Here is a 13451-nt window from a genome sequence, read left to right on the forward strand (position 1 = left end):
TCATGTTATAGGTGAGAACACCCCAGAGAAATTAAGGGACTTGGAGATTTTACCCCAGATATAAGAGGAAGATGAGGCTACTACAGTCAAGGAGGGGGGGAGACATTTTGAGGCCACCTCATACTTTCTCATAAAAATAGCAGCTCATATTGGCAGAGGCTTAATTTTCAGAGACATTATTTCATTTGATCTGAAGTTCAGAGAGAGGAAAGTGATTTATAACTGTGGAGGAAACAAAAAAATTCTGTGTTCTCTGAGTTTGAAGGAAACATCTACTCATCAGACAAAAGAACCTTGGAAAGCAAAGGACCAGAGCCTGACTCTTTTAGAGATTTTCAGACAACAGTATATTCTGATAAGGCTGACATCAGAGAAATATAGCCCCAAAGCTTAAATACCTCCTCTGTTTTCTATCCTGTCAAAGAATGCTGAGGTTGGCTGCAAATTCTAAATTCAAGGGGGAAAAAATCAAAGTTAATTAAACTCAGAATATATTTTTTGTTTGTTTTATAACAGTTGAGTAGAGAATACCTTAGATGTCTAACAATTTAATGCAGAAAAAAATTCGATTTAAAAACTATGACTAGTAGTAGAAGCTGTTAAATCACCAAATTTTAAAAAATCCAAAAAAATGATTAAGGGAATTGCAATTTTCCTGTTGCTGCCTAAGCCCAGATAGCACATTGTGCCTCATGGACCCCTTTTGTGTTCTGGTTAATCTTCCGTATCCTTTCTCTTGATGTGATTTGTTTTTTCTTTTCTTTTGTTTTTCACATTTTAAAGAAATGTTTCATTGGAACAACAGGAAGTTTTATGAGAGCTCTGTGTGCCAAAATATCCTAGCATATCCATGCTTTCAGTTTCGTTTCTCATGTAAAACGCAACAAAGAAAGTTAATCATTCCTGCTTAGGGCTGTTCACATTCCCTAGAATCTTGGCTTCCTGAATCCATCTGGTGGTTCCATTTTGAAGAGGTGAGAGGGGAAAGACTTGTTTTTAACGGTAAGTGGAGATAATTTTTTTCACTTTCAAGTTCATAGACTTCTTGGAATCTGTCCAGACATTGTGGGGAAACACTCCGAAGTTTGGAGCAGAGTCTCCCCTCAAGAATGGGAGGCTCAAAACTCCATTCTTTCGCAGAAGTATGAACAGGTTTAGGGCAGTGAAATAGGACTGGTGGAATAGCCTTGGGGCTAATGGAATAGTGCCCACCCAGGTGGAATGGTAGGGGCTGGTGGGGTAGCCCATGGGGTGGATCAGGGTTTGCATGTTTATTGAATAGTCCATCCCTGAGCTTTCTAGGGCATTTCAGGCAGAAAATCCCAACAGAGGAGAAGCCTCACTAGCTCCCTGGAATGCATGTATCTCCCTGTGAAATGTTGGGAGGGTACAGTTCAGCCTAAGATCAGTATAACTGATGTAAATACAGAAGGAAATAGTACAATACTATTATAACTGATTAATAATATGCAACAGTTAAATGCTTAGCAATACAGATTTGGCCATTGATGCCTGGCTAGTGCTAATAATACAGCTTTTGCAGTCTATGCTTAGCTAATGCTAACTGGTGAGGAATACAAGACTTTAGGACATGGCGGTCCCACTTCTGTCACTGCCCACCTCCATCACAAGTATGTCTTGGGATCTGTGGACATGAGATGAAGAACTTCTCCCCTGTTTCGTGTATTTTTTTGGCAGCATGGCTTATTTGGAAATGTTTTACGTGACTTTCTATGTATAACTGATCTCAAAATGCTTGTCTTCTCAAGGAGGAGGGAAAGATTGGACAGAGGGACTTTGGAATCCAAAATTTTTTAAATGAGTGTTTAAAAATATTTCACATATAATTAGGGAATATTTAACAAAATAAATAATTTATTTAAAAAATAATCCTCTGGTCCTGCTGGCAGGGAAGATCAGTTTTGCTATGGGGAGGAAATTCTCCAGAGTGGGAGCAAGATAGAGGACTACCTTGCCCACTGATCTGCCCATTTTTCTCCTTTTACTCCTTGGTTCCTTTTATACTTTTACACAAGGCTAGCAACTGGGAGAGCTGAGCAGAGCTGAGCTCTCCAGTGTAAAGAGGGAAAGCTGACCCTTGGCTTGAGGTCTGTCCACAGTCACTAGGATCTTGGCCTCCTGATTTCAGCTGGAGCTTTCATTTAGAAGAAGTAGGAGTGCATTAGTATTGAAGTCAGAGATCAGGGTTGGAATACCAGCTCTGCAGCCCTTCTGAGTTGTGTGTTGAGTGGGAGCAGATAACAATCTCCCCATCTACCCCCCATTCTGGCCAGTTTGCTCACATATCAATATAAGAGGAGATGATTAGAAAGTTTATTCCAGCTCTCAGTTCTATAGTGCTTTCCCATCTTGGAGTTTTCATAGTTGATAGAGATGTAAATCACTCACAGTCTCCAAGTTTGTGGTTATTGTTGTTTTAAGCAACAGAATCCAGGGCCTTTCTATTTCCATTCTCTTCTCTCCCCATACAATGGTGTTAAGAAGACATTATAGTCTATAAAGAGCTGGCTCTGGTTTCACAAGACCTGAGTTCTAATCCCAATGCTGACATTTACTACCTATTTGAGCTTGGACAAGTAAGGAGTTGAACTAGAAGGCTTCCAAGGACCCTTTAGATCAATGAGCATTTGACTGTGTTGGTCTGTCAGTTTGTCTCCCTCTCTCTCTCTCTCTCTCTCTCTCTCTCTCTCTCTCTCTCTCTCNTAAGGAGTTGAACTAGAAGGCTTCCAAGGACCCTTTAGATCAATGAGCATTTGACTGTGTTGGTCTGTCAGTTTGTCTCCCTCTCTCTCTCTCTCTCTCTCTCTCTCTCTCTCTCTCTCTCTCTCTCTCTCTCTCTCTCTCTTTCTCTCATTCCCTTTACATTTCCCTACTCCTAAAGCACAAACTTTAGTTAAATCATTAGGATACAAAAAGCATTGGGTCTTAAAAATAATCTCCTACAGACTCCTGGGAATTTCAAGGGAAATATCATTTGAGGAAGGAAGAGATAGTTTCAGAAAAGGCAGTTTGGCAACAAGGACTCAGTGAATGACCACTAAGCACAGACAGGGAACAGGTTCCCTACTGGATATTGCACAAGAAAGGAGAGTTCATGGCTTTGTACTTGTCACGTGAAGTCTAACTACTCCTAAACATTTTGTTGCAGGGGACAAAGGCTGACCAGGAGCAACACACTAAGAAAAAAAAAAAAAGACATGAGTCTGAGGAAAAGTATGACCACCCAATGTAGGTATTGCTCAGAACCAAAGGAGAGATTTCCCTCCTCTGAATGTTCCAAATCTGACATTGTCTTGTGGGGAGGCGGGTGTCTGCTAACCATGAACTCAAAATCCCTGTTCTGCCATTTTTTTTCTAGCATCATTCTAGAAAATGCTAAACTAAGTTTTCAGCAACTGAAAAGACTCCCTGTAAATAAGGGAGAAATTGGTAAGACTATTCTAGTTGGATTTTATCTACCCACAATCATCTATAGTGGGAACCTGAGGGTTAGTGGGAGTCCTCTCATTCATAGAAGTTGTGTTGACAGGAGTTTCTAAGCTATGAAGTGCTCCTGATCTCTTCCCATAACCTAGAGTGGATTTAGCTCTCTACCAGGACCAGTCATAGATTTTGTCTGTGATGAACCCAGATATTGGTAACATTTTAGACCCGGATTTTCTTTCAACGGGCTACTTGATTCAGGGGTACAGAATCAGGGTAGAAGTATTTCTTCCTGCCTGCAGAATATGCTCAGCTTGAGAATAGATGTCATTAGGAGCTCCTTAATTTTCTCCTGTTACGATTAAAAATGATAAAGACTGATATAATAATATAAATTAGTAGTTTAATTAAAGCCATGCTGATAGAGATAAAATCATTAGACCACGAGCTGGTAAGAATTCAAAACTGCCTCCTCAGCCATAATTACCTCACCTCTCTTCCCACGTCTCCTAGCTCAGAGAGAGGGCTTATTTTTGGATTTCCTCTCATTTAAACTGTTCTATGAGTGGTGATGCAGGCATCTCCACGCCCAAAGAACCGGAACCGGAAACCCGTTGGACCATGGGAAATATAGTTTGATAGTTTCCACGTGTCCATAGAAAATATATTTATACTTTTAAATGGCATTTCCCAAATTCCAATTAACACTCTTGAAGAACACTATTAGAGAGAAAGGAAAGAGATCATAATATCTGAATCTGAGAAATGAGTGAAATGGCTAGGTCTAGGTGGCCAACCAACCAAGGATGCTAGATAATACCTTCAAAGACACCATCATTCCAGGTAAATGCCTATATTTAGCCCAAAGGATTATAAGATTCTTCAGATCCAATTTGGGTGACTTATGGCTGGACTTCAAGTTAAAACATTTGCATCTAAATGATGGTATTCAAAAAGGTGTTACATTTAAAATTATCTTGAGACTGATTTTTGGGTAAGGATATAAATGTATTGATTATATCAGGTTTATTGCTTAGACCAGCCTATAACTGATAAAGTGATATAGTTTTCCTGGTTGTCTCTCATACCAGGGGAAACTCCAGCTGTGTTTGTTTGATAAATAGATTTTTAGGAGTTCATTAATAAGCCTTTCCCTTGACCAGCCCAAGACATTTTTAATTGATGATAGCTAACTAAGAGTTCATCCATCATCCTATCCAACCCTTCTCATCCCAATAGGAGGACAGGTCTTGTTCACAGGAAAAGAATCCTTGTCTCCTTCATTTAATAACCAAATTCTCTTAAAAAGGAAGACTTTCTTTGGGATTCCTGAGGACAACGAAAATGTGAAAAGTAGCACACTAGATGGGTCCAGATCCCAGACAGAGGAATACATAGTAATTCTCCCTAATAAATAGGAATTAATACAGTATATGAAAAATAAATTCTCATGATGGAATATTGACAATTATTTCATGAAGTCTTAATAGGTATGGTCCCATTTTCTCAAAGGGAAAATATTGTGGTTAGGTTCAGGAAATGAACTTAATCATTTTAGTTAGATGGAATTAAAGTTTTAGTATTGTGGAAGAGCTTGATATTAACCTGAGACAGGAAGGATGTTCCCTCAAGAATGACAGGCTCTTTTAAAAGTAGAGAAATTTATTGAGTTGAATGAGAGTTGAATGGCCAGGAGGCAGATGCAGGTAAAAGACTGCCTCCATGAAGAGATGGGGTCTAGGATTTTTATACCCTTTTAACAACAGAGACTACATGACTAGAAATGGGGCTGGGGGAGGGGATGTGCTATTCAACTATGAAGTGCCTTGTGTTACAAAAAAGTAAGTAATCTGAGTGGGTCAATGAGGCAATTTGGGTGTGAGGAAGGATAAAAGGGGATATTAGGTGATTATAAGGTGATTGGAGGAGGAATGAAGGTAAGGGAAGGTATAGAGGAGATAAAGGAAATGGGGTATGTAGGAAAGGCAGCTCAAACAGGTTTATTCTCAGAGGCTTGAGACAGAGAATACAGGGATGTAACTAGGGCCAGTAAGAAACGTTTAGGTTTTGGCTGGAGGGTTTCTCTTGTTAGTTTCCAAAGTCTCTTGAGGGAGGACTCAAGGGGGCCCCTCCCTGCCAGTCAAACTGATGCTGGAGGAAGTCTTGAGGTAGGTACTTCCTGCCAAGATGGATGCCCCCAGCTCCCCTCAAGGAAATAGAAGAAAATGATTCCTTCCCCTTGAGCCCTTGTCTTAATTTTCGACACAGTGACTCACCAGAGGGTTTGAATAGGTAACAAGGGGATTTATTAATACCAGAGTCAGTCAGAAGGGGGGAGGGGTTCAGGGTTTTCTATCTGCTGCTAGGGAAAGGGTGAGGGTGGGGGATGGGTCGGGGAGAGGTTTAGACAGAGAGAGTCCGGCTCTCCCAGTTGGGAGATTTGATTGCCTTTTAAGTAAAGTCTCTATCAAATCATTAAAACTAGGGGTAACTTATTTGAGATACTCTACTTGTCTATAGAAACTAAACCCACAATATCCAATCACTAAGTCCTCCCTTCCACCCAGGACCCACAGGAAATTCAGGAGAAAGGCAGGGAATGTAGACGGAGAGATCAGGGAGAGGTCCAGAGAAATGAGATAGGTTTAAATTTTCCCAAGACAAGATAAGCACAGGCCAAGGCCAAAGCCAAGCCAAAAGGCCACAGCTAACAGGCTAAGCCAAAGCAAAAGCCTCCAGCCACAGCAAAAACCAGAAGGTAAAAGCCTTGTCAGTTGGAACTTCACCTCTATTTATAGCTTTAAGTTCTAACCAACTTTCTGAAGATTCTAAGATGTTCAACTGACTTTTTGTGACCATTAAAAATTACAGAAGCAAAAAGTTTCTGTTAGTCACCTTGTATTACACTTGGTAGCTAGGATAAGAAGCACAAGTGTCCTTAATACCAAAGGAGGGTGCATCATACATTTCAGAGCATTAATTGATATCTGAAATGCAAATGGAAGGTACATATCTATGCCGATCAATTAAGAAAATGTATAGTTGATGCATATCAAAAAGCTAGAAATGGGGCTGGGGGGGATGCACTATACAACTATGGAAAGGCTAAGGAAATGTCATCTTCCTTTAGCCAACACTGCAGGGGTGCAAGAATGGGGAATTCCTCATGTACCCTTTGACCTGAGATTCCTCTGGAGACTTGGAGTACACATACATCATTAGGGCCTGGTCAATACTAATTAAGTTCACAGTAGATTTGCTGTTATAAACTAGAAAGTAATTTAATTAATATATATGGGAAATTTTAGACCAGAATACTCCATAGTATTGTATAAAGTTTTAACTGGAAGAGGCTTTTAGGTTGGTACAGCATTTCTACTCTATGAGGAAAACATAATAAAGGAAAGATACTTCAGGAAGCCTGAGAATTATTTCTCTTCTCCATATATAGGGTTAGCTCTATGGAAGCAACAGGAATATTCCTATTGGAATATCCTATCTTCAGGACTCCATTTCTTTGTGACTTTGTGACTTTGTGACTTTGGACAAGTTATTTAGCCCTGTGGGGCTTGAGAGGAATGGACTTCTCTAACCTTGAGAATTCTTCCTCGCTCCAAAACCCATGATCCCGACTTCTGCAAATGTAGTACCTAAATTGGAATGTGATGTAACATAGCATAGTGAGATGCAGTGGGACCATCTTTCCATTATAAAACCATTTTGTTCCTCTTAATGCTGCCCAAGAGATTGTTAGCTTTTTGGGACAATTGACATCTTATTAAGCTTTGTTTTTTGTTCTGGACTTGTAATGGCATTATAATTTCATGGGAAATTCCCATGACAGAAACTCCTATGCAGATCAGTAACTTCTTGGTCCTTTATGGTTTAAGGACAGATTCCTCGGCAGTGAGTTGAGGTCTATGGACTCTTTTGCAGATTAATATTTTAAATCCATAAAATAAAATACAATATTACAAAAGAAACCAATTATATTCAAATATAATTTTATGTGTGTGTATTGTGTGGATAAAATACATATTAAACCATACAAGTTGATGGATCCCAGAAGAAAGATGCTTGTGATTTAGAGATTGCTTGGAAGTACACTAAGAGGCTAAGGAACTTTGCCTATCATCACATACAACTTGAAACCAGGTCTTCCTGATTCCTGGGCCAGCTTGCTAACCATTATCCCACACTGCCTCCCTTAACCTTATTGCCAGTTTTAAAGCATGAGATCTTACTCAATACCTCACATTACTAGAGATGTTATATGTAAAAGAAATGATATCTTCAGTAAGAAACTCAGGACAAAATTATACTATTTATGTAATCAAAGATTCCTTGAGTATTTTCCGTCTCCTTGTCACCTTGATGCCTCACTAATTCAAGTCCATATTGGGCAGCCCACTAAACTCCTAGGGTATGAAGGGTTCTCTTGTATCTGCATCTGGTAGAATGCTCCTCAGGACAGAGATGTTCATTATTGTCTTTCTGTCCCCTTTAAGCCAGGTTCTTGATCAATTTCATTGGGGTGAATTTGTTCAGGTTCTTCCCCTGAACAGAGGGGAGCTTAAATGGAAAAACAACAACAAAAGCATCTGAGCAAATCCAATTCAGTGGGCAGACTTTTTTAAGTTTGTTCCTGGCTAAGATTTTGGGAAAATCCTTGTCTCCCCAGCAGATGAGAGAGATGAAAACCATCTCTTTGAGTGGGGCACTTTTCCAAATAGTCAACCTCATCTGTTTGTGTTCATTCTTATTACGTTCAGTTTCTAAGGGTTCAATTTTCTGATTTTGTTCCTGCATTCCCATAGACTCCTAGAAAACCTCAGGGGAAGGGACCTCACAGGTCACTTCATCCAACCCTCTCATTTGACAGATAAGGAACCTGAGATCCATAAGGGGTCAAAGTGATAGGAATGACAAGCATCAGAAGCAGAACTTGCACCTAAATCATCTGACTCCCAGCCTAGCACTCTTTCAACCACAAAAATGGTTATAATTGAGTTTTGCTGTCCTTTGTTCACTGACTGACAAAATGGAAAACTTACTGTCTTATAGGAAGTCAGTTTGTGGTATGCTTATTTTTTAGTGCTGCCTCAAATCTAAGCCCAACTCATAATCTTTATTTTAAATTCTCATCCCCGGCATTGAGCAGATAACAGAGAAAAGAGAGCTAGGGCATGAGCAGGAAGTGGTGGAAAGGAACTAGAGATTCAAATCTTGGGAAAAACATGAAAGAGAACTCTGTTGACCCAATGGTAGTTCTTGTTCAGAATTCATTTTACCCCCATAATCTTCTCTATCTCTTGTTTTGTCATTAACTCTTCCTTTATCTATGGGGATGAAGGTAATTTTTCCAGGCTCCTTGAATTTGCTTATTATATCACCCTTTATGTCCAAATCACGTACCTATTTTAGCCTCTCTGGTTTCTTTCCGGGAGCCATCGAAGTCCATGATGGATGACAAAGTCCAGCATGGACCCGAGAATTTGCAAAGTAATTCAAAGGAGGATGGATTTCCCACTCAGTTTCCCCTGTGTGACTTTTCTCTTATTAACATTCTTTATTATAGGAATTATTGTGATCAATATCTTTATTTAGCCCCAGGAAAATATAGAGGAACATCATAGGCTATTACTAGAATCCTTACAGGTCTCCCAACTAACTCCTAGGAAAGCCCCATCTTTAGATGTCATAATATAGTTATTCCCCTAAAAGTCCCTCCACAACAAACCAGCAATTAGTAAGTTAACACTAAGGATCTTAAAATCCCAGAAATACTGCACCTTAGAATTCTCTGTTCCCACACACAGAAACTTGGAAGACTGCTCTCAAGCCTTCCTGACCCATGATGTGGAACAGGAGGACATGGGATGAAAAATAGAGCAAGCCACCAGATTGTTTTCCTTTACCTCATAAAATAGAGCTAGTCACTGGATTATTTTCATTAACCCCACAAATTCAGAGAACAGAACAAACTCACCTTTGAAAAATGAAAGGCTGCTATTAAAACAATATTTGGGCCAGCTTAGATTTATCGTAAACCTTGAATTCTGATTAATTATGTATTTTATAATCAACTAGCATAACGGATCTGCATTAATTAGACAGCTAATAGAGTAAGGAATAATCTGATTGGCTAAAATGTAAATAGCCATTCTTCTAGCTGAAATGCAAGCCCTTGTACCTCATGAATGAGTGGGAATGGTAATTTCCAACACAGTCATTTCGTGATGAATTATTCTTGATAAGTTTTGAATCCTTTGTTAATCATAAAGAACAAGATAATCATAGAATATCAATCAAATGATTTTTGTAATTCAGAAGAAGTTAATGTTTTATGTCTAGGAAAAGATGTATGGTGAGAATGAAAAATCATGCCAACAAGTATGTAATCTTGGGGAAAGGGTATAAAAAAATAAAGCCAGCCTGAGGCTGGGAGAACACAGTCTTTAGGACACATGATTAAAACACAGACTCTATTCATTCAGGTCTGCAATGCTGTCACACCACCTTGAACCCTGGACTATGGAGAGCAGGGTCTCTCCGCAGTTTCTGTCAGATTGCTTTCCAGTTTTCTCAGTAGCTTTTATCAAATTGTGAGTTCTTGCCCCCAAAGCTTGGATCTTTGGGTTCATCAAAATCTATATTGGTATGATCATTTACTTCTTTATACTGTCTGCCCAATATGGGAATAAACTTTCATCACACAAAGTTCCTAACTTATTAAGATAGCCACATAGAGATGTGAGAGCATCAGTTTAGGTTTTGTTGACCCTGTCGTATATTTTCATTTGACTAAGGATGAAAAGAAAAGGAATCAAGAAACAATGAAAATTACCTAACCAATTAATATGGGCATGAGTCTTCCCAGAGAGTACTGGTAGAAGGATGGCTTTGGGTTCCTTTTGTTCCAAAGGAAAATCAAAGGCCTTCTGGGAGGGAGGGAGGGATGATTATTGCTTTTCTCTTTTGGAATTCTGACTATTAATTCAGATCCTTTAGAGATAGGAAGACTAAATTTCTAAATCACACAAAGATCCTAACATGGAGGAAGAGACCTCAATTATTAATAAAGAGGGGGATAATATCACTACATATAAATGTGAATTTGCTTGCATATGTTCTCCAATAAGCAACAGTAATTAATTAATTTTATTCCCCAGAAGAAGAGTGACATTTGCAGTTGTATAATTCTTTAAAAAAACAACTCCTAATCCCCCGCCCCACCCCCAAAAAAATCACCTGCTGGAGGTGGCTTCCCTTATTCTGACCAAGATCTTTGAATTTCACTAAGATGATAGAGGGGGCTCGTACTCAAAGCTTGTCCAGATTATTAGGACCTGTTTCATCTTGGGCTCCATTGGCACAGCCTTGTAAAACCTAAGGGAACCTTCACGTCATGCTGGGATTTCTGAGCAGGGCTTTATTACTATCAACTACAAAACCTGGTCATTCATTCTTTTTTCTTGTTTGTTCCCTACAGACCCAAACCACAGAAAAGGAGGCTCAAAGGGGTCAGAATTCCGAATTGTCCTTGTGGGGAAAACGGGGGCTGGGAAAAGTGCAACAGGAAACACCATCCTGGGCAGGGAAGAGTTTGAGTCCAAGTGCTCAGGAGGGTCAGTCACCAAGGCCTGCAAGAAAGCCAAGACTGAATGGAATAACATGGAAATTTCTGTTGTTGATACTCCAGGCATTTTTGAGACTAACACCCCAGAGCAAGAAAATTTGACTGAAATAGCTCGTTTCATGACGTTATCCTCTCCAGGGCCACACGCTCTACTACTGGTATTGCAAGTGGGTCGTTTCACCGATGAAGAGAAGGCAGCCATTGAAAGGGTTTTTAAGATTCTAGGAGATGAAGCAGTGAAGTTTTTAGTCATCATATTCACTGGAAAAGACAATCTAGGAGAAGAAAGCATAGGAGATTTTGTAGGAACCATTCGAGACTCCTATTTCAAGGAGTTGTTGAAGAAGTGTGAATACCGATACTGTGCAGTGAACAATAAGGCTAATGAAGCCCAGAAGGTCACCCAGGTTTCAGAGCTGATGGCCATGATTATGGACATGGTGCAATATAATGGGAACACCTACCACACCACCAAAAATTATGAATCTGTGGAAAAGTTACTCCAGAAGAGCACAGAGGCACGTCAGCAACATTACAAGGAGCAGTTTGAGAGAAAATTAAAAGAAATCAGCCAGAAGCATGAGGAAGAAATGAAAAAGTTGGAAAAGAAAAGGAAAGAGATGGAGAAGAAAATGAAAAAGTGGGAGAAGGAAAGTGAGGAGTATAAAAAGCAAAAGGAAGAATATGAGAAGCAAAAGCAAAACTTGGAGGATAAGAAGAATAAAGAGTCAGAAGAAGAAGAGGCTAAGTACAAGAGATATTATCATGGTGCCCGGTGGGAGTCTGAAAATGCTCAGAATATCCTTTCTGAAGTTATAAAGTTCGTTTTGCCCATTGTTATATCAGGCCTTATCACTGTATTTCTCAAGAAGATCTGACAATCAGAATTATTGCATATTTAGTTTCTTCTTTCAGGTGCATTCATAAAGGTATATAATTCTTGAAGAAGGCAGAGTCCAGTGACAGAAAACTTTCACAAACTATTTCTGACCCTCATTTTTCTAATCAGATTACAAGTCTCTTATAATATTATTCCATCATAAGCCTAAACACATGCAAGGAATTTGAGTGAGGGAAAAAAAGAAGCAAAATTAAAAGCCTGAGAATTTAAGATTAACTAGAAGGAGCAGAAAAATTAAAAAAGATAAAATATGCAAATATTGGAGGAATGGTTAATAGAATTTTGGGAAAGTTTCATGTATAAACCACCCCTTATTTTTTAAAGGACCCTTTACAGAACTAGAATCTCTATTAGTTTGGGAATATAAAAGTGTATTTTGTTTACATTGGTTTGTTCCCCAAAACATGTTTGATATATTTGGAGATGTGAAGCCCTCCCCAAAAAGCAGAAAAATTTAGGAAGCCAAATAACTTACCTTGTCCCCATGAAAGGGGGTGGAAACAGAATAACTCTCTTTTTTACCCCTGACTTTTTACCCCTGACTTTTAGTTTCTCCTGAAGTTTGTTATCCAAAACTGATAGAGATATTAAATTCTCCTGTTACATATGTATTACTGTCTATGTATACCAAAATTTCTTGTAGATCAAATGTTTGTTTCCTTTATGAATTTGAGTGTTAAGACATAAGAACAATATGAGTTTGTTGGTGGTGTTTTTTTTACTTATATTTGTTTGGTACTTATATTGGTGGTACTTATATTGGTTCAGCATTACATAGTTTCATATTTGTCTCTTTTTATTTGTATGTTTGCTTTTCCTTTGTCTGATAGCATTAGGCAACTCCTACTTTTTTGGCTTCACTTCATAGATAGTAAATACTTTTCTATCCTCTTAGTTTTATTTTGCCTATGTGTGTTTTTTAAATGTATTTCTTGTAAGCAACAGATTAGAAGGTTGTATTTTCTTATCCAATCTGTCACTCTATCTCATTTTATTGAGTTTTTTACTCCATTCACATTGATTTGGCTTATATTTTCCTCCATCTGGCATTAAAATGTTTTTTTTTTTCTTTTCCAGTTCTGATATTCCCCGCCTTGTTTGCATTCTTTGGTTTGTTTGTTTTTGTCCTGGAAACAATCTATAAATTCTTCAAATTGGAATTTCATTTTCTATGATCAGAAGTTCTGGGCAGTTATTTTCTATTATTTCTTTCATTATACTGTCAAGATTTTTCTGTCATGATCTTCTTGGAGACCTTTGATCTTTAGGTTGTTTTCATGTATTCTATCTTTGAAATCAGTATGTTTTACTTGCAGAATAATATATTTTCTTTAAATTTTCTTGCTTTTTGTTTCACTTCTTCTAGGATGTCCTTCACTTCTGGATAATTTGGTGTAATCATATAACCAATCTATTGTTCTCTCATTTGTTTCTTTAATGAGGTATATCATGACATAATTGAGATTT

At 38.5% G+C, this 13451-nt stretch overlaps 1 protein-coding gene across 1 annotated transcript in view; it reads left to right on the forward strand.

The window, feature by feature from the left end:
* LOC123249872 overlaps positions 1 to 12878 on the forward strand; it is a 26133-nt gene extending 13255 nt beyond the window's left edge. The window contains exons 5-6 of the mRNA XM_044678970.1: positions 3170 to 3249; positions 10937 to 12878. Of these exons, the coding sequence (XP_044534905.1) occupies positions 3170 to 3249; positions 10937 to 11961 (1105 nt within the window). The 3' untranslated portion in view covers positions 11962 to 12878. The remainder of the gene's footprint in view (positions 1 to 3169; positions 3250 to 10936) is intronic.
* Positions 12879 to 13451: the final 573 nt, after the last annotated feature.

This window comes from Gracilinanus agilis, chromosome 5, assembly GCF_016433145.1.
Source record: "Gracilinanus agilis isolate LMUSP501 chromosome 5, AgileGrace, whole genome shotgun sequence".
NCBI lineage: Eukaryota > Metazoa > Chordata > Mammalia > Didelphimorphia > Didelphidae > Gracilinanus > Gracilinanus agilis.